At 44.2% G+C, this 22290-nt stretch overlaps 1 protein-coding gene across 2 annotated transcripts in view; it reads right to left on the bottom strand.

Annotated features, from left to right (window-relative positions):
* Positions 1–268: 268 nt before the first annotated feature.
* mef2b (myocyte enhancer factor 2b) overlaps positions 269–22290 on the bottom strand; it is a 135424-nt gene continuing 113402 nt past the window's right edge. For both annotated transcript variants that reach the window (XM_048560102.2, XM_048560101.2), the window contains exons 7-10: positions 14705–14874; positions 13117–13219; positions 9234–9378; positions 269–6328 (exon numbers count right to left, since the gene is read on the bottom strand). In XM_048560102.2, the coding sequence (XP_048416059.1) occupies positions 6016–6328; positions 9234–9378; positions 13117–13219; positions 14705–14874 (731 nt within the window). In that variant the 3' untranslated portion in view covers positions 269–6015. The remainder of the gene's footprint in view (positions 6329–9233; positions 9379–13116; positions 13220–14704; positions 14875–22290) is intronic.

A 22290-nucleotide genomic window follows, 5' to 3' on the forward strand; every position in this document is an offset into this window, starting at 1 on the left:
GCTTTTTGGAGGGTGGGTGCAGACCCAATGGACCGAATGACCTCTATCTGCACTGTAGGGATTCACTCACCAGGCGCTAATTAAGTTGCTTAAACATTGCCAGCAGTTTTATGCTTTTGTTGCAAGTGTCAGGTTCTGTGATCCATTCCCCCACACCCGCCACCCCCTCATCTTGCCCAATTTTGCTTCAAGGATGACAATGGCATACACAAAAGAATTATAAGAACTTTTATTTGTTTTAAGTTAACTTAATAAAAGACAACAGCACTTTTCCCTGGAGAATTTCACCTCCTTCTTTATGTACAAGCCCGTGGTGTGGGTCAAGGGTTGGAAAAGAAAGATGACACTGCAATATTCAAGTGAAATCTCTAAAGTCAATTATGCAGAGACTTCTGGAAAGATCTGGAACATTCTTAAATGGCACATCAGCAAAAAACACAACTTTGGACAGGCAGTATAACCCAACTTCACTGAGCGTGGAGAGAACCCCTGAGAGACCGTAGCTTCATTCAAATTATTGGCGGAGTGAAGGATGAGTAGTACAGACTCCTCTGCATCAATTTTCTTTCTTTTTAAGTTAATGGTTGTTAGTAAACTGAAAAAAAAAGGACCCCAGTCCATTAACCCTCCCTGAGCACTGGATATCATCTCGGAATTACATTCACGATTATCCGATCCTCTCATTTCCAGCATAGATACACCTCACTCTCCCACGTTGTGTACATTTCAAACGTTGCATGGTCCCCAATTTTTAACGCAACATCTTTTGCTCTGTTCTCCCACAGCCCATCACACATTAAGCACCGAGGGGGCAACCTCTCTTCAAGGTCCATCATCCTGTCCCCCAGAACCGTCACACATTCTCTCTTGTGCCTGACACTCTCCTCACCAGCCTGTAGCACTACTCCCTCCTTGTGCCCCCTGCTCCCCCATCAAGCTTGTAGCTCGAGTTACTAGGAAGTGTTTGCCACACCAAGTCACCAGGCATTGTAAAACAAAGAGAGAGAGAGAGAGAGAGGGACAAAGGGGGGGGGAAGAGGGAGAGAGAAGAATGGATGTCTGTGTGATAAAATGGATCAATGCTTGTAACATCTGAAAGGACCTTGTAAAATGATATTACATAATGACCCACTTCGCCCCAAAAGGTGGCAAGTTTAGACCAGTAGGAGTGACAGCTACTCATTGTAGCTTTAAAAACAAGACCTAATTAGTTGGGCTTTATTCTAGAAATTAAAGACAACTCCTTGTTGTGAGGATATTGACCTGTCTCACGTTCAACCAAACCAATCAAACAGTCCCTGGGATGGTTCTGTATTGTGCTGGCATGTGTCCTAACCCTTCAGTCCATTAAAGGCTGGTGCAGGGTGACTGTCGTCAACAATTGCAGAGCTGCATGTGTCATGATGTATCAGCTGATGCCAACTGTCCAGAACTGGCCTGGAATCACCAGGAATAAGAGGACAATCTCCTGGACACTGCTGCAAGCAAAACCTGGAAGCTTAATTACAGCAGGAACTAAAATAAATACAGTAATATAAAAACACACACTTTTTAAAAATGCTTGTTCATTAGTAATTAAAAAAATGGAGTTGAAAAATAAGACTATGTGACTGGGTGGGACAAAAACAAAGTTGCTGGAAAAGCTCAGCAGGTCTAGTGGCATCTGTGGAGGAGAAAACAGAGTTAACATTTCAGGTCTGGTGACCCTTCCTCAGAACTGGGTGGGATGTTTGGCGCTGAAAGACCGTATGATTAAATCTCCAGGTATATATCTGACTCGACCCGTTTACTTTGACATCTCTCATAGCCTAACAATATGTTCCAATCAGTGACACAGGCAACATGTGTACTTCATTGCAGGGAAAATGCTTATCGACTGACTGGGAAATCACCTGTAACAACTTCTGTAGGACATAACCCTTCCTACCATACTGAAGCTCCTCTACAGTCAGTGTCCTTGGAATGGCATTGGGCTCATGTCCCATCACAATCCATCATTGCCTCACTGCACCAACTGCTCCACTTCCCCTTGCAACCAAAGCCTTATTACAATTAATCTCTGTCACACTTGAGGATCCATCGCACCCAATGCTGTATTACAACCTGCGTCTTATTGCACTCTTCCCCTGTGGACTAATCATCAGGATCAAAAATCTACAGTTTCTCCCTTCAGGCAAGTCAGCCCTCAATTACAGGAACCAAGTCTGAGGATTTCTTTCATTACAATCGATTTATGGTTTTCACAATGTTTAATTTTGAAAATTGGGAATCCAGGGTGAAGATTCTCAATGGTAGGGCACCAATAAAATTCAGAAGCATTCACGGTACTGAAACTGGCCATTTAGACCAACCAGTCCATTCTGGTGTTGATGATCTGCACCAACCCTCTCTTCATTTAACCCAATCCACATCCCTGTTCCTTTCTCGCTCATGTTTAATTAAGCAACCACCTAATGCTATTCATCTCTATTTGTGAGAGCAAGTTCCACATTCTTGCCACTGTCTGGGGTAAAGAAGATTCTCATGAATACCTGGTTCAGTTTATTAATGAGTAGCACATCAGTCAAGATGAAGCAAACCAAGAACAATGGTTGGATGACAGCAAGCTTGCGAGTCTATGGACAGATGAGAGGGAGACTGGGAGATATGTAAGGCTTTACTGTTTGGAAGGATTTGATTCTGTGACTTTATGATGAGTCTTTGTCTCGTCAGTGAAGATTCAGGGAAGGGGAAGACTGGGTATGGCAGGAGATTTGGAGCTGAGGAGGAAAAAGAGAGGAAAGTTAAAGGATCATTGATTGGAAAAGCAGCGCTGGAGGGAGCAACAAAGAGTTTGGAAATCAAACAGAGATTGAATTTGGCCATAAAGTTGCTCTTGCACATTGTCCAAAGATGGGGGAAGGTTCTAGGAGAGCTTCCCAATGGATCAATTTTATCAGGGAATGACAGCACGAACAACATCAAGGGACGGAGATGACACCAAATGCAGATAAAGGACATTGCAGATAAATAAAAGAAGTGTGCTCTTTTTGACAGGCTTCAAATATAAAAAGTAAGACTGAAATTCAATGCACAGAGTTCGCAGCACACCTCAAGTAACTCCCATTATAAATAAAACGATAAGTACTGACGTCTCTCAGAGTCCTGTAACTTTCAGCAATAATGGCCAATTTTTTGTTCAGTTTATTTCAATATATGGTTTCCCTTGACCAATATCATCTCCAATTCAGAGCTAGACAATTCAGTGAAGTTACAAACATCCTATTTTTCTGAGATCAAAAGACTTTCATCTATGTTCAATGCTGTCCTGAAGTTAGCTTTAAGATGGGTTTGGTACAGTGGCAAGGGATCATGGTCTGACCACTAAAGTTTTCTTATATTCTGGAAAAATTAACTGAAACCCTTCAATTAAAAGATACCAAGTCATTGGTAACATACTGACTTTCCCTCTAACAAATACATATTTGATGCTTATATCGACCGATGAGAATTTCTAAGGGTAAGCCGCACTGAATCATTACTTTCTCACTGGCGCTGGGCTCTTGACAAGGAACTGTCTCTTAATTATTGGGGTGCAGAGGGGAGTTGCGGGGAGAAAAAGGGAAGAGAGGGAAAAGGTAGGAACAGGAGACAGAGAGAGAAAGGAAGGAAAGTGAGAGATGAAGGGGAGAAAGGAGAGTGCAAAAGAAGGGAGTGGAGGGACAAGGGACGTAAAAGTAGAGAAAGGGGAATGAAGGGAATTGTTCTTAAATACGTCTGATAAGCTGCCTTGTGTTTACAGAGCACAAATATGTTAAAGAAAGCATTGTGTCACTTGGACAAATGCATTCTGGTGACAAAACAGTAACACAAGCACGCACTCTCTGAATGCACAGAGGGTTAGGGTTTGCCACATACTTTCCCCTTAACCCCAAATCCCCACCTTTAAACAGGTCTCACACAACAGAGAAAAAAGTGACACAAATCTATTCGCACTGCGAAAAAACTTCACTTTTAAAATATAAAACAGAACAATATTTAACAAAGGAACGGTCTCCCATTTGAAACCAGGGGCATTTTAACCCTTCAAGACCCAGATATTCAGGAACACGGAGAACCTGTGATACATTCCCACTGCAATTCGGGAAAAGCTGGAAAACTTGGAGCTGGGTCATTGCATTCTATTTTAAGATACCCGGGGCTTACAGAAGTCCATTTTCAATCTGTGATTAATAAAGTTGCCACAGTCCTACCAGACCATAGAATTGCTCTTTCATTAGACAGAGATGATGGGTGGTCATTCAACCTGAAGTCACCACACCTCAGCCGAGGGGAAGAGGTCAAGAAGGAGAGTCCTTCGTGATGATCTCAGCTGCTGCAGGAACTGAACTGATGCTGTTGGCATCACTAACCAGCAGTTTAGCCAACTGAGCAAGCCAACCCCTAAAAATGTAACAAATGACAAAACACACCATATTTATATCTAACCAACGGCCATTTTAATCCACATGGCCTGACAGGATCAACTGTAACAGTGTTTTCACATCCTACCCAATTTGACTCTCCGAAGACAGTGAGGAACAATATCAAAACAGGTACAAAGCGCCAAATCCGTAAGGATTCCCACCCGGTAACTTGATTCAATTAATCTCTACCTTCCCTTGTCAATATGAGACATATCTGCTGGGTGAAGGATTGACAATGATTTGTTAGGGATTGACAACATCCATTCAATGGCATCTACTTTCAGTTGCATTTCCTTGTCAACCCTCAACTCCTCTCTGAACAGCCAGACACCATAGCACCGTCAGTCTTGCCCAGGTTAATGCTTTCCCTTGGTACAAAACAAGCGAAGGTGAGGCAAGCAAAAATAACTTCCTGATCTTTGCAGGGCTGTGGGTGACTTACAGCCCACACCCATTGTTTGGTGATAAAAATGTATCCTTTCCATCCATGATTTCTGAACACAATAATCCACATACTGTTATAGCTGGGATACTACATTCCACCTCACAACCTTACAGGGCAAAGAATGGAAGCTGAGCCTATGTCCTTGTTCCACATTATTGTTCACTATCCACTCTACGTGTGTGGATAGAGGTCAGTGAAAGTGCAGAAACAACTCATTGACCAGCATTCCAAACCCCACTACCTTTTACCACCCAACAGGATAAGGGCAGCAGATATAATACCACATTCAAGTTTCACTCTGAACTACTCACCATCCTGATGTGGAAATATATCAACATTCTTTCAGTCTCCCTGGGTCAAAATCCTGGAATTCCCTCCCTAAAAGGCATTGCGGGTCAACCTACAGCACATGGGCTGTAGCGGTTCAAGGAGGCAGCTCCTCACCACCTTCTCAAGGGTAGCTAGGGATGGGCAATAAATGCTGGCCCAGCCTGCGACACCCATATCCCATCACAGCAGGAAAAAAGAGGAGTGTGCATGACTGTGATGCCACTTAGAGCCAAACAGCCTGCCATTATACAGGTGAGAGCTGGCCACTTCGGCTGCACATTAACAGGGCCCCCAGCATCCAGGCCAACCACGCACACTCAGTGCTTGCCCTATCCTGTCCTGTCTGGGTCTCCCTTCCTCCTTCAGGCAGGAACTGAGCTCAGGACCATTCATGGGTCAAATAGAAATCACCACACAAACAGGAGGAAGGCACAGAGCACGCATCTACCCAGGGTTTCTGCAGAACTGAAGGAGGAAGGGCAGGAGAAGGAATTTAAAACAAAACAACCTGTAGACAGAAACACAATGACAGAAGCCTGAGTGAAGGCCTCAAACCAGCCTGGATTCTGGGCAGAGAAGCAGGGGCGGGGGAGGGGAGGAACAAACCTCTTGTCCTGTTCCTCTGCACCCCCCCGCCCTCAGACAAGTGGTTCTCAAAGGGTTACAGATTCAACGTGAACTAATTCCTGGCCCCTGTGATAAAGAGCGCAGGAATAACTGCAAAAAAAAATACAAAAGCGAGATCCAGGAGCTTCCTCCACCAGTTTCTCATTGAAATGGCTTAACCACAGGGAGTCATCTCTGCCAGCCGTCCACAAGGCGCATCCGCTTGGCCCCGAGGCTGTCCTCGTCTCTGGCCAGGGGCCTGGTCAACACAATGGGGCACTGGTAACCCTTGGCGTAATCCTTGGGCTCTTCACAGGGGCTGTCCAGCCCACTGAGCCCCAAGCGTCCCTCGTGGTGCTGGAACATTCCGCTGGCACCACCCCCACCCCCTCCACCTCCGGCATCGCTGTGGGGGGAGGCGCGTTCCGATTTGACGCTCACTGCTTGAAAGGTAGGCAAGGCCAGGTTGGAGCTTTGGCTCAGGTGGGAGTTACCAATAACCCTATTGGGGTTGAGAGAGAGAGAAAGGCAAAGAAAGATTAGGGTGTGGTTGACATATAAAAGTTAACTCCATTCACTCATTATTACTTCCATAACCCCATTTATACAATTTTATCTGGGAGGGGATTAATCTCCTAAATTTTGATATTTCCATTGAGCTCCATCAACCTTTGGGGTATAGAGTTTCAGATTTCTAGAACACTTGCATGGGTCTGTTTTGAAAGGCGTGGCTCTCATTACAGCTCTCATCTTGTTGTGAGAACCCTTCTCACAGGAAATAATTTGTCTCTATTGACCCTATTCACTTCTGTAAACATCCTGAACACTTTGGTTATAAACCTCTTAAATCTTTGCTACTGAAGGGGGTACATGCCTACTCAATGTGACTGCTATTGCAGGTTGTAGCATTACATGACAGGAGACCTGTGTTCACAATAACTTGCTCATCTGTCATCCCTATCCCTGCATGTCAGTGGCTCTGTAACATCTATCATCCAGGATTTTTCTTTTAAAGTTAATGGGATACAGACAATCGCTAGCAAGGCCAGCATTTATTGACCATCCTTAATTACCCATGCACTGAATGGCTAACTCGACCAGCTCAGAGCATAGATGAGCACCAATGCATTGTTCAGGCCCTGGAGTCACTTAGAGTCATACAGCACAGAAACAGACCCTTTGCTCCAACCAGTCCGCGCCGAACATAGTCCCAAACTGAACCCATCCCATCTGCTTGCACTTGGCCCATATCCCTCCAAACACTTCTTATTCATGTATTTATCTAAATGTCTTTTCAACGCTGTGACTGTGCCTTTCTCTGGAAGTTCATTCCTCACATGGACCACTGTGTAAAAGAAAACTGCCCCTCCTATCTTAAAATCTTTCTCCTCTCACTTTAAAAACATGACCCTAATCTTTAAATCGCCACACTTGTAGGCCAGACCGTGTAAGGATGGCAGTTCTCCTTTCTGAAGGACATTAATGACACAGACTTTTACAGCAAGCAACAGCATTTACACGGTTGTAATTAAGCTATCTTTTAAATTCCAGCTATTTAATATATAAGCATTAAATTTATTTCAATAAACTGTAAAATAAAACCATTTAAATTCCAGACTCTCTTTACCAAATTTAAGTGTCACCCTCTGCCCTCAGTGGGACTCGAACCCAAAGAAGAACAAAGAAAATTACAGCAGAGGAACAGGCCCTTCGGCCCTCTGAGCCTGCGCCGATCAAGATCCTCTGTCTAAATCTGTCATCTATTTTCTAAGGGTCTGTGTCCATTTGCTCCCTGCCCGTCCATGTACCTGTCCAAATATATCTTAGAAGATACTATCGTGTCTGCGTCTACCACCTCCGCTGGCAACACGCTCCAGGCACCCACCGCCCTCTGTGTAAAGAACTTTCCACACATATCTCCCTTAAACTTTCCTCCTCTCACTTTGAATTCATGGCCCCTAGTAATTGAGTCCCCCACTCTGGGGAAAAAGCTTTTTGCTATCCACCCTGTCTATACCCCTCACGATTTTGTAGACCTCAATCAGGTCCCCCCTCAATCTCCGTCTTTCTAATGAAAATAATCCTAATCTACTCAACCCATATCCCCAAGGAACCAAGGTCTTTCATCAGGTTCTGACTGAGTTATAAAAACTGTGCCCCTGCTGTAACAGACCCCCACCCCCTCAGTTCTTACTGAGGGATCATGACGATTTTCAAGCCTGAGCATAGGGTCACAGCAGGGACTGGCTTGGCAAGTACTGGGCTGCAGGACCATGACCATGCAGACTGTAGGTGATGATAGCGAATGCAGTGTGATTATCAGTGGGTCAGACGTGTTCCATGCACAATTTTCAAGTTCAGTCTTATTGAGGTGCAAAAAGCAGAAGATAAATGTAACAATGCTTTCACTCAAGCCCTGATAGTTTCATGTTAAAAATCAGAAGTAGCATTTATCAGGTCTGGTTACAGCTTCAGCTGGTGCTCGGGACAATTCTCCGGCAATCTCACCCGAACATCACAGGACACACACACACAAACACACACAGAGCTGGGGTTCTGCAAATTCAATGCAAGTTGCTGAAGAATTTAGCCTCTGAAAGGTCAGTTGGAGATAAATGCATGGGGCAAGTAGAAATGGGCAATTAATGCTGGCCCAGACAATCAAGCCCACATCCCGTGAATAAATTTTAAAAAATATTATTGGGAGCAGATAGTGTAGATTTCATGATGATATGTATTTGTGACAGTTTGTGGAGGTAGAATTTTACAATACAGAAGGAGGCCATCTGACTCATTGTCAGCTAGCTCCTGAAAGAGCTACCCAGCTAGTCCCATCTCCACAGCCCTCTAACTTCATCCCTTTCAAATACAGATCCAGCTCTCTTTCGAAACCTCCCATAGAACCTGCCTCTGCCATTCTCCCAGGCCCCATGCATTCCAAATCCTAACTACTCAAAGTAAACAAGTTTCTCCTCATCTCATTCATAGCTCCCTTGCAGACAATCTTGAAATTGTGACCCCTAGTTAATGACATATCAACTAGTGGAAATAGAAATTCCTTTTTCATCCTGTCAAATTCGTTCACAATTTTAAACACCTCAATAAGTTCACATTTTAGTCTTCTCTGCTCCAAGGAACATAAGCCCAATTTCTCTAACCTTTCCTTTTTTCTAGAATCCCTCATTTCCTGGGAAATCTCCTTCAAACTGTCTCCAGGGCTGTAATGTCCTTCCTTAAATAAGGTGCCCAGAACTGAACGCAATGCTCCATTACTTGTTTAGTTGCTGTCTGCTACAAAAACAGGCTTTTGGAAGTACGTTCTCAGGCAGGTACCTGTCCACGTCTGGATCATGGATGTACAGCATGCTGCGTGCCTACAGGCAATCAAGAGGATGTGTCTGACTTACCCCAGATGGGAGTGTGCTGAAGACTGAAGATCAGCCTGGTGCGGCTGGTGGTGCTGCCGCAGTGGCCAAATAGCAGTCTGCTCCTGATGGGTACCACCTGGTGAGTTGTACGCAGAGACAGAGGCGTTGTCGTTAAGTGTGTAACCTGCACATTAACAGGGAACAGGAAAACAAAAGTGACATTTAATTGAACCAGAATGAAATTAAGGTTGAAAGAACTTTCAAATAGGTGGAATATGCCTGGAGGAGCAAATTCAATAGGAACCTTTTGAAAGGGAAACACTTGATAAAGAAAGACGTGTACAGCAATGGAGAAAGGGGAAAGGAATTGGACTCACTGACTGCCTCTGTCAAAGAGCTAGCACAGACAAAAAGGGCTGAATGACCTCCTGCTGGATTATGAGATTCTATTAACTGAATCAGTATCAGTGAATTCAGCCAGTGCTCCTCCTGTATCTGAGTGAGAATACCCAGGGTTCAAGATCCACCGCAGACAGTGATGCTGACACCACCTCCCACCACCCCGGTCCATCTCCCAGTGCAGGTGCTAAAGGAATGCTGCACTGTCTGAGGTGTCGGCTTTCACAGGACATGTTTATCAGAGAGACCTTTAGCCCTTTCAGGTGGATGTAAAAGGTCCAATGGCCAGGACTGAAAGAAAATTGAGGAATGAGACATGGGTCAGCCCCGATCATAATGAATGGTGGAGCAAGCTCGAAGGGCCGAATGGCCTGGTCCTGCTCCTAGTTTCTATGTTTCTGGAGATCAGGGAGCTCTTCATGCTGACTTGTCAATATTTATTGCTCAACAAGCAAGAAAACAAACAGATGATCCAGCTACTATTTCATACTGGGATCTTGCTTTGCAAAAATCAGCTGGCACATGCCCCCAGATTATAATAGTGACTGCATTGCAAAATATACTTCACTGACTGTGAAAGGCATGATATTGATGTAACTTCTTTATTTTGGCGTTTGCACCTTTTATGTTTTTCCACTTCTCCGTTTGATGACCCTTCCATAATATCATTAATTGTATAATTGACCTCTTCATCAATGCTGCAGTTCCCCTCCTCATCTAGCCCCCTTTCTATCTCATCTGTACACACTATAACCAGAAATGCTGAGCTGGCAATCCTGCCCATCTTCAGCCAGGTCTTAGTCATAGCTAAGATCTTGTACTCCTTTGTGTCTAACTGTGCTCTCAGCTCATCTGGCTCATTCCGCAGGCCTTGTGAAACCCACTTCTTTCTTATCTAGCCTACGTTTCCTCAGGCTTTCAGATTCGCTTACTCGCGTTTTAACATCTAATTCCATTGTCGCTTCTCTCTCCTGCGAGCCACTTGTCTGGATCCCAATCCCATTCCTGACCAATTTAAATTAAATCTTCCCCAACAGCTTAATAAACCACATCAAAAAGGATGTTGGTCCCATTCCTGTTCAGATGTAACCTGTCCAACCTGTACAGTTCCCAGCTTGTCCAGAAATGATCCATTGCAAGGAATGTCCTGCCTTGCAATTCCCTCCCTAGCGTCTGCTTACAGGACCTAATTTCTCTTGATTAAAGACCACGTCATTGGTTCCAATATGGGACTTTGACGTCAGGCCATTCACGCTCCCCTTTCAGAAAACCTGCTGTCACTCAGTGGCATCCTTCCCCTGTTAGGTTTTGTGATGGGGGGAAAAAATCCTTTCACTCAGAGCACTGAGTCTCTGAAATTCTCTACCTCAGAGGGTCGCAGATGCTTAGACTCTGGGCGAGTTCAAGATCAAGTTTGATAGGTTCCTGGACATGAATGGAAACACGGAGTGTCAGGACAACATGGGGAAGTACAGCTGAGGCTGAGTGTTTGCACTGATCTCACTGAATGGCAGAGGAAGTACAAGGGTTAGTACAATAAACTCCTTTTCCAAAGGGCATCTGGTTGCCTTAACCACATTCAACCACGAGGTGGCAGCAAGAAGCAACTAGCCATCCTTGATCAGTCGAGGAACATCATTCACTTAAGTGAATCCAACAATCGTTAACATTATAGTCTGAAGACAATGCGTGTTTTGTGCTCACCTCTTAGACCTAGGTTTCAAAGCATCATAGAGTAAAGGTAGCCACAAAGGAACTCTTATAGCTGTGTTTTCTGGTCTCTGAGAAGCTATTTATAGGCCAGTATGAGAGAGTGTGAGCAGCAGCAGCTACATTACACTCACATCAGAAGGCTCTATTTCAGATCAGAATGACAAGAAGCAGCTTTTGCTATTCTCTAGTTGTAAGGGTCCAATACCTGATATGCATTCACCCTTGGTCCTCGCACAAGGTTCACACCATTAAAGAATACACAAGTGGGAATGAATCAACAATTAGGACATCCGACAGATTATACTTTTGTGGGATTTGATGTACCCAAATTGGCTGCCTCATTTCTAGTGAGGCAGAATGGACCGGTGATGAAGAACAAACAATCATACGACCGGCCCCGGACACAAATATTCTCAATTTAGAGCTCAGTTATGGGTATATCATAGAGGAAGCTTTGGTCTATATCTAACTCCATGCTGCCTCTGTCCTGGGCGTGTTTGATGGGTACAGTATAGAGAGAGCTTTACTCTGTTTCTAACCCTGTGCGGTTTCTGTCCAGGGCGTGTTTGATTTGACAGTGTCTAGGAAGGTTTACAAGGGTCACTGGACCTGAAACGCCAACTGATCTTTTCTTCACAGATGCTGCCAGACCTGCTGAGCTTTTCCAGCAACTTCTGTTTTTGCTTTGTTGCTTTCCATTTACTTTTAAATTTCAAAGAACAGAGGGAGCTGCACTCCGTATCTGATCCTGGTGCTGTCCCTGTCCTGGGAGCATTTGATGGCGACAGTATCTGGGGGGCTTTACTTCCAGTTGAAAAGATTAAAAACAGCATTACTCTCAGTTTAAAACAGTACAAGTAACTTCACTCTTGTGTCTCTGTGCTGTACATGCCTGGGAGCATTTGATAGGCATAGTGTTGAAGCAACTTTACTTCTCCCTTACTTCGAGTTTAAAAAGTGTCAGAAGGTATTTTTCTGCTCACCTGAGGAGATAGGGGAGGCCTTGGTTTAACAAGTCGTCTGAAAGACCATATCTCTGATACTGCAGCACTCTCTTAGTGCTGCCAGTGGGAACATCAGCCCAGAATACATCCCCTGGTTAATGAGTGGGCTTTCAATATTCTGAGTCAGAGGTCAGTATGCTGCTAACTGAACTGAACTGACAATGGGCCATTCCATCTAGTTTCCTCCCTCTCATTCCTTACCTTTCTCACACAAGATCCCACAAGGGGCGCTGTCAGCAGCTTAACTCGGAAATTTGTTACCGAAAAGTTCTAGCACATTATTGTTGGTCCGACCTGAGAACAGTCATCTCAATGTAGGTCTTGGACAATCAAATCACAGAGCCTCTGCTCTCTAAGCATAGAGTTAGTGTGGCACAGTCCCTACTTCTGGGGGTTAGGAGGCCGAGATCCAAGTCCTAACTGTTCCCGAGGTGTGACGTAAGATCCCTGAACAGCATGATTAGAAATATCTACAGACAGAAGAAGTGACCCACTAAAGCTTAGAGGGGTTTCATTAATCATCCTTACTGCCTGCATATTGGGAATGAATAATCCTAAGAATAGTTTAAAAGCACACTTAATCAACATTCATGAGAAGTATAATACCATTCTTTCAGTGTTGCATGGCCAACTTCCTGTAATTCTCTTCCTATCAGCATTGTGTTGCATCACATGGACAACATCAGTTCAAGAAACACATCAGTACCACCTTCTCAAGGGGCAACTAGGGACAGGCAATAAATGTTCATCCAGCCAGTGACACACACATCCCATGAATGAACAAAAAGTGCAGCAAATGTACCAACCAGTCAGTGCAGAAGAGTAACTCCCCAATCCATGGCCTGGCAGATTGGGAGTTGCCATGGTAACCATCGGTGAGGTGGGCTGTAGAGCTGATGTATTCGTTCTCTGGTGAGAGAATTATTAAAAGTTAAAACTAGCACATTAAATTCTTTAAAAGCCACAACATTTATTTCCTACACAAGTGAGAGAGAAATAGTTTGAAATCTGACATCAAAAGCTTCCAGGTCAGATGTAACTCCCATCCTCCGGCCTATCACTAACTGTTCCCCCACTCTGCATTTTGTTTGTAAATTGTTAAATTTCTCATTTTTACCACGTCTGGAGAGAGATGATCACACTGAAACGTTGGCTCTGTTTCCTCTCTCCTTGGATGCAGCCTGACTGCTTTGTTTCCATTCCTATGTACCATGGAATAGATCCAGTGTAGATTAGATTCCCTACAGTGTGGAAACAAGCCCCTTTGGCCCAACAAGTCCACACTGCCCCTTGGAGCATCCCACCCAGACCCATCCCCCTATAACCCACTCACACCCCTGAACACTACGGGCAATTTAGCACGGCTGAGCCACCTGGCCTGCACATCTTTGGACTGTGGGAGGAAACTGGAGCACCCGGAGGAAACCCACGCAGACACGGGGAGAATGTGCAAACTCCACACAGACAGTCGCCCGAGGCTGGAATCGAACCCGGGTCCCTGGGGCTGTGAGGCTGCAGTGCTAACCACTGAGCCACTGTGCCGCCCCAAAGTAATGCTCTTTCTTACTCATCAACAACAGTCCCCAGGACAGGACTCACACAGTTAATGTTAGAGCCCTGGAGAGTGTTGTTGGGAAGAGAGGCCTAGGGGTGTAGGTACGTAGTTTCTTGAAATGGGGTCACAAGTAGACAGGATGGTAAAAGCAGCATTTGGCACACTTGCCTTCATCGGTCAGAGCATTGAGTACAGGAGTTGGGACGTCATGTTACAGCTGTACAGGACATTAGTAAGGCCAGATTTGGAATACTGTATACAATTCTAGTTGCTCTGCTATAGGAAGGATGTTATTAAAATGGAAAGGGGGCAAAGAAACATTGTGAAGGATGTTACTGAGACTGAAAGCTTTGATTAATAAAGCAGAGGCTGGGACTTACTTCCCCTAGAGTGTAGGAGCCTAACAGGTGACCTTTTAGTGATTTTCAAAATACTGTATCACGGGCCGAGAGAGGGTGAATAGCCAAGGTCTTTTCCCCAGAGTAGAAGAGTCCAAAACTAGAGGTCGTAGGTTTAAGTTGAGAAAGGAAAGATTTAAGGAAAGGATCTGATGGGCAATGTTTTCACATAGAGGGTGGTGCATAAGTGGAACCAGCTGGTGGTAGAGGCAGGTACAATTACAACAGTTAAAAGGCATTTGGGTACGGATAGGTTCACGGATAGGAAAGGTTTGGAGGGATATTGGCCAAACACAGGCAAATGGGAGTAGCTCAGTTCAGGAAACTTTGTCAGCGTGGACAAGTTGGGGCGAAGGGCCTGTTTCTGTGCTGTATGACTGTAATTTCGGTCACCTTGAAATGTAGCAACACGTGACTAATCAATCCAAAGTAAACTCTCACCAGTGAAGCGACCATGTTCCTGGAGCCAGTTGAGACTGTGTGCATTTCACTTCTGCGGTTCTCAGGCCCAAGGTTCACAGGGGTCGGGGACCTTGTTGCCACAGTTCTGTTAAGGTTACCAGGGGTGACCAGCATCCCTGGTGAGATGTGGGTATTCAAGTAACCAGCACCTGTCACACCAGAGAAAAAACGTATTCAATGATAAACAAACAGGAAACACGGCCTGACCACATTTACACTGCAGGTTATCTTTAGAACCTGTCGTGAAATCTAGGTGAATGGCCAGGGCGCACAATGGTGATGCAAGAACAAAAGGTGAAGATATTAGGTGAACAGAGAAGGTGAATTGAGAAGTAGGCTAGGTCCAATAGCAAGCTTAGATATTAGAACCCTGTAGCAGCTGGATCCCTCCAAGATCCCAGAATTCCACCAAATCCATTCCTTTTCACACATGACAGATAGCTGTAAACTCCAGAGGTTCTCAGCAGCAACCCCCCAACCCCCCAACCCCTCCAACTCTTTATTTTTACTTCTCTTCCTCTTCTTTAAGTTCCTCCTTACAATTTACAAGTCAACATACAAAATAGGAGGAGCAGTAGGCCATTCAGCCCATCAGACCTCCTCTGCCATTCAATAAGATCATGGATCACTGTGCTGAAGCCCTTGGAGTGGTTGTTGAACATCCAACCTTCTAAGACAGACACAAGTTGTAAATGACAGAAAGGCCCCTGGAGCTAAGTTTGAAGAAAGCTGTCACAGAATCACACACCGTAAAGGCAGGCCATTCATCCCATTGTGCCTGTGCCAGGTCTTTGAAGGAGTTATCAAATTAGTCCCACTCCCCCCTGCACTTTCCCCCAAAACCTCACAATTAGTTACCCCTTGTCATCATGAACAAACCTCCATCTCAGTAAAAATGAATCTTTTTAGTAACCTGTTGTAGGAAGGATATTGTTAAGCTGGAGAGGGTTCAGAAAAGACTTACCAGCATGTTGCCGGGAATGGAAGGTTCAAGTTAGAACGAGAAGCTGGATATGCTGGGCCGTTATTTTCTCCATTGGAGCATAGGAAGTGGAGGGTGACCTTACAGAGCTTTACAAAATCATAAGGGGTGTAAGATAAAGTGAATGGGAAGTGTCTTTTCCCTAGGATGGGGATTTCAAGACTAGAGGCACATTTTGTGAGGCGAGAGGAGAAAGATTTTTTAAAAAAGGCAGAGAGAAACAGAGTGGTTTGTGTGGACTGAAGTGGTGGAAGCGGGTACAGCTACAGTGTTTAAAAGACATTTGGATAAGTTCATGAATAAGAATAAGCAGGATATGGGCCAAGTGGAGGTGGGTGGGATTAGTTTACTTTGGGGTTATGGTCAGCGTGGACTGGTTGACGGGAGGGTTTGTTTCTGGGCTGTATGACCCTATGACTGTAACAACATGGCCTTAAAGTCTCCCCAGTCTGTGAAACTGTGGCTTGGGCTGTTAACTGAACTCTCGCCTAATGAATGTACATACATTTAGACAACGTGGTTAAAAGGTGATTTATTTTCAGCAATGGGATGCAATTTCAAAGCTGAGACATTAGCTCACCTCTGCTAATGTTACAAATAGTTAAATGACCACCATTTGCTCACTCCTCAACACAGACAACTCCTGGATCTTAAATACTTGCATATATTAATAACTTGGAGGAAGGAAGTGAATGTACTGCAGTCAGTACATTCCTGTAGACATCAAAATATAAATACTCCCTACCCCTCAATTAGATTCCAGTTTGTAACTCACGTCCAGTTATCCATTCTTAATGCCATGACAAGTAGGAAAAAGAGCAGGCTATTCAGCCCCTTGAGCTTGTTCTATCATTCAATTGGATCCTGGTGGATCTGACATCCTCATGTCCATTGCCCTGCCTTTTCCACGGAACCCTTGACTTTCCACTGATCAAGAATCTATTTCAGCCTTAAATATATACACAGCCCCACAGCTCTCTGTGGCAAGGAATTGCAAAGACTCACAACCCTCTGAAAGGAAATTCCTCCTCATCTCTGTCTTAAATTGGAGCACCTTTATTCTGAGATATGCCCTCTGGTCCTAGGTTCTCCCATGGGGGGGAAAAGAGATCCTCTCAACATTGTCTCAGTGAGATCACCTCTCATTCTTCCAAACTCCAGTGAGTAGAGTCCCAACCTGTTTAACCTTCGTTCAGAAGGCTATCCCTCCCAATCAGGGATCATCCGAGTGAATCTTCTCTGAATTGTCTCCAACAAAGTATCTTTCCTTAAAATAATGGGACCAAAACTGCTCACAGTATTCCAGAGGTAGTATCACCAGCACTTTGTACAATTGCAGTAAGACTTTGCCACTCGTATAGTCCAACTCCCTTGAAGGGCCAACATTTTACTCGCCTTCCTGATTACCTGCTGCCCGTGTGCGCTAACTTCTGGAGTTTCATGCATAAGTCACCCCCAGATCCCGTCGTGTTGTAACTTTCTGCAAATTTTCTCAATTCTTTTGTTCTCCCTTCTAAAATGGGCAACTTCATGGTGATTCGGTGGTTAGCACTGCAGCCTCACAGCGCCAGGGACCCAGGTTCAATTCCAGCCTTGGGTAACCGCCTGTGTGGAGTTTGCACATTCTCCCCGTGTCTGCACGGGTTTCCTTCGGGTGCTCCGGTTTCCTCCCACAGTCCAAAGACTTGCAGGCTAGGTGGATCGGCCATGCTAAATTGCCCATTGTGTTCAGGGATGTGTAGATTAGGTTGCCTGTAGTGTTCAGGGGTGTGTAGATTATAGGGGGATGGGTCTGGGTGGGATGCTCCAAGGGGCAGTGTGGACTTGTTGGGCTGAAGGGCCTGTTTCCATACTGTAGGGAATCGAATCTAAACTTCACATTTTCCCCACATTATATGCCATTTACCATCGTTTTGCCCACTTATTTAACATATCAATATCACTCTGTAAAATGAAATTGCTGGGAAAACTCAGCAGGTGAGGCAACATCTGTGGACCGATCGCAGAGGTAGCGTTTCGGATCATGCAACAGTTCTTCAGACCCTTCTCTTGCAACTCGCCTTTCCACCTATTCTTGTGTCATCTACAAATTTGGCTGCAGTACATTCATTTCCTCCCTCCAAGTTATTAATATATGTGTAAACAGTTGCGGTCCCAGCATTGATTCTAGTCAAACTCCACTGGCCACAGGTCACCACCCTGAAAAAGAACCCCTTATCCCCACTCACTGGTTCTTGCCCATTAGCTAATTTGCTATCCGTTCTAATAATAGGGTCTATATTCTGTATAGCATACACTATGTCATTGGTTAGATAGTATTTTTTCACAAGTTATTTAAAAGGGACCCAGTATCAGGTTTGCCCATGGAAGAAAGAAATTACCTACAGCCCTAAGTACAGTCCTACAACCTGACCCTAGTGACTGGACAGTCTGCATTTACCCACTCTCCAGGTTTAGCCTGGAGGTTCTAAGCATCTATGGTTACTGGTCTCCACACTTATAGAAGGATGTTAATGCATTGGAACTAGTTTAGTGAAGGTTTCCCGGACTAATACCTGGAACAATTGACTGCTTTACACAAAAAGGCTAGGCAGTCTAGTCCCATACCCTCTGGAGTTTAGAAGAGTCAGGTGACTTGTTTGAAATGTATAAGATCCTGACGGGACTTGATGTGGAAAGAATGTCTCCTCTTGTAGGAAAATCTAGAACTAGGGATCATAGTAATAAAATAAGGAGTTGCCAATGAAGACAAGGATGAGGCAACTTTTCTTTCTGTCAATGCCTCTTATTTAAGCTATCAATATCGCTCTGTAAAATGAAATTGCTGGGAAAGCTCAACAGGTGAGGCAGCATCTACAGACAGAAAGCAGAGTTGGCGTTTCGGAATCGCAAATTTTTGGAGCTCCATTCCCCCAAAAGGGAGTGGGTGCAGAATTTTAAAATATTTTTAAGGCAGAGTTATATTGATTCTTGATGGTTGGAGGTATGCAGGAATGTGAAGTTGGGGTTACAATCAGATCAGTTGCAATCCTATTCAACAGTGGCGTTGGCTTGAAGGGTAGAATGGCCTATTCTTGCTCATATGTTCACATAACGGGACACAGGCCCACTCGTGTTTGGGTAGGTATCGACGGCAGTTGGAAATACAGGGTCATATGTTGAAACTTCCGGGTAAAACAATCAGGGTTGGAATTTTTGTCAGTTCAGGCTTCTGACACGAAGCATACACTCACAGCATAAGGGCATTGCCAAGGGCTCTGGTGGTGTAGCGGTGGTGTCTCTACCTCTGAACGAGAAGCCTGATGTTCATGCTACACCTTCTCCAGCGATGTGACATAATGTCCAAACAGGTTAATTAAAAATGCCTATGGCATTGTTGTCAAAGACATTGATAGCATTTTTAAAAAATTTACTCAGAGAAGGTAGGCATCTCTGGCGAGGCCAGCATTTGTTGTCCATCCCTAATTGCCCAGAGAGCACTTAAGAATCAACCACATTGCTGTGGGTCTGGAGTCACATGTAGGCCATACCAGGTAAGGATGGAAATTTCCTTCCCTAAAAGACGTTAGTGAACCAGATGGGTTTTTCCAATAAATCGACAATAGCTTCACGGTCATATTAGACCCTTAATTCAAGAACCAAATTCCATGAGCTGCCACAGTAGGATTTGAACCCAGATCCCCAGGACATCAGCTGAGTTTCTGGATTACAAGTCTAGCCATCACACAATTAGGTCATCACCTTCAGTAGATGCTACCTGTCTCGCCTGGGTCCTTACTAGTCTGAGTAAGGATTCAATTCCATCTCCTCTCAAATAAGGCTGGACAGACTCGATCCACGGGGACACTCCCCCTCAGTGGAGAGTCTAGAACAGAACAGAGGTACACTCTCACGATACATGGTTCGCAATTCAGGACCAAGATGTGGAAAAACATTTCTTCATTCAAAGGGTAATGAAGTCTGTGGTATCTTACACCTGCTCCTAGTTTCAATATAATTGGAAAACAATCAAATCCAAGATTAGCAATGAATTTTGGAAGATGGCAGCAGGAGAATCAACAAACAATGGGTGGATCCCATTGGCTGTACAGCGAGTAAAAGCAGATCTTAGCATAGGCTTCGGTCTTATCAGTTCACTCGCCAGCAGGTTACAACATTGTCAAGAACAGTCCGCAAGTGCGATTGTGGGACGGTGGCTTATGGCAGAACTTTAGAGACAATCGTTGACTTAGGGCTCAGCTACACTTTGAGATGTACAGCAAGATATGGTTCACATGAATGCTCTGCACATTGTGAAGAAACCCAGTGGCTATTATCACAGGCTTCGGCCTACACATGTCGCCTACACCAGGCACAGTATTACTGTACTTCCATCTAGGAATGGAAAATATTTGCAAGAAAGAATTAACCCTTGTGAAAAGTTTTGGACTTTTCTGCCCAAGTACATTGCAAGAATTGTCACAGGTTCTATTTTTATATCAGTTGCAGATTTTCGTGGGCGGTGGATTAAGTCCAGATTTTTGTTTCCATAGTTACCATACTAATTCTTTTCTTTCAGATGTTCAAGTCAAAAGCTCATGTTGATGCTTAGACGGAAGTGTTAAATTTATTTAGCAGAGCAGTTCCAAGCTGAAAACCTCTCACTCACTTCCACAGAACATTGAAAGCAGCCCAGTTTTGTTTATTGAACTAGTACAGAAAAACACAGATCCATCTAATATGTTTATTTCTTTTTTCTTAAAATGTGACACTATGGAAATATCTTTTATTCCTCCAGAATGATTCAAAGCACTTCAAAAATACTTAGATCGGCTTTAAATTGCAATCATAAACATGCCGACATTCAAACAGAGTAGGAGTAGGCCATTTGGCCCATTGAACCTGCTCCACCATTCATTAGGATCACAGTTAATCTGAATATGGCTTTAACTTCATATTTCCACCCACCATGATAACCTGTTAGTTAAGAATCCATCTACCTACACCCGAAAAATATTCAATGAAACAGCCTCCACAACTCTCTAGGGAAGGAACTGCACAGGCCCATGACCCTTTGAGACAGAGAGAAAAAGTGTTCTCCTATATAACGTAAGAGATAGTATTCAATTTGGGTGGAGTAAAGTCTCAAAAACAAAACAAAACAGCACCAGGTTAACGACTACTTCAGTTTTCTTTTTATTTAAGAAATAAATATTGGCCAGGTCAACCAGAAGAGAAGGTTCACTAGGATAGTCCCTCCATACCAGGAACGGTCTTATGACCAACTGCTAAACAGGTTGGGACTCTACTCACTGCAGTTTAGAAGAATGAGAGACAATCTCATTGAAACATATTGGATTCTCAAGGGGCCTGACAGGATAAATGCTGAGAGGGTGTTTCTTCTCACGGGAGAGTCTAGGACTCCAGGACATAGTCTCAGAATAAAGGGGCACCAATTTAAGACTGAGATAAAGAGGAATTTGACAGCCTTTGGAAGTTCTCACCACAGACAGCTGTCGTGTGAGAATCTGTCTGTATATTTAAGGCTGAGACAGTTAGGTTCTTGGTCAGTAAGGAAATCATTAGTTCCAGGAAAACAGCAGGAAGATGTGAGGAATATCTGATCAGACATGATCTATTTGAATGGTGGAACAGGCTTGAGGTGTATATTTTTTATAGTCTTTTGGAAGAATTCCCAAGCCCTCCTGTGAAGCAGTGACCAATGGTTCTTCTACATCTATCTCAAAAGAATAGAAAGAGTATGAATATGGCTCTCACTTCAAAGACCTCTGACAGTCAGCACTCCCATTGTACTGCCCAAGGAGTATCTTTGTACGGAACAGGGTAAGGTTTATTGCTCAGATTAAAGTTACTGAAGCTCAGACTGTAGGCAAACCACAGCCAAAATAACATTCCAAAACTATTTCATCTGTGGTCAACCTGGGACTTGGAATAAGAACAACTTAAGGTGGGATTTTTAGGGATGGGGGCTACTAGAGATGTGAAATTCCTTTCCAAACATTGCAGCCTATCTATTTTGGGGACAGTAAGAACTGCTGATGCTGGAGTGAGAGATAACACAGCATGGAGCTGGAGGAACACAGCAGACCAAGCAGCATCACAGGAATGGGAAAGTTGATGGTTCGGGTCTGGACCCTTCCTATAAACCTTTCAATCCCGTTAATCCAAAGACCAAGGCAATGTTCAAGGATTCTCTGGGCAATTAGGGATGGCCACTAAATGCTGGCCTAGCTAGCAATGCCCTCATACTGTGAATGAATGAAAAAAAAACCCTAATTCTTTGACTTGGTTGAAGTCACCTGTCCCAATATTGTCTATTGCCATTCAATGTCAAATTTTCTCTAATAATTGCTTCACATTGGGATCATTTACTATGTCAAAAGGTACAATGGAAATACAGGCTCTGTCATATTGGGAAGCAAGGCAAGTACTCTGCAGATGACATGGTAACTCAACGTGAATCTGTGCGCTGCACTAGTGAAGAGCTCAGGCAGTGTGCAGTAGCTCACCCTCTAACCTCAGCATCTTAATTTGAAACCTTGGAACTGCACAGCCGTGAGTAATGCTCTACAGGAAATCCGCT

The sequence above is a fragment of the Stegostoma tigrinum genome, chromosome 30 (genome assembly GCF_030684315.1).
Source record: "Stegostoma tigrinum isolate sSteTig4 chromosome 30, sSteTig4.hap1, whole genome shotgun sequence".
NCBI classification, from domain to species: Eukaryota; Metazoa; Chordata; class Chondrichthyes; order Orectolobiformes; family Stegostomatidae; genus Stegostoma; species Stegostoma tigrinum.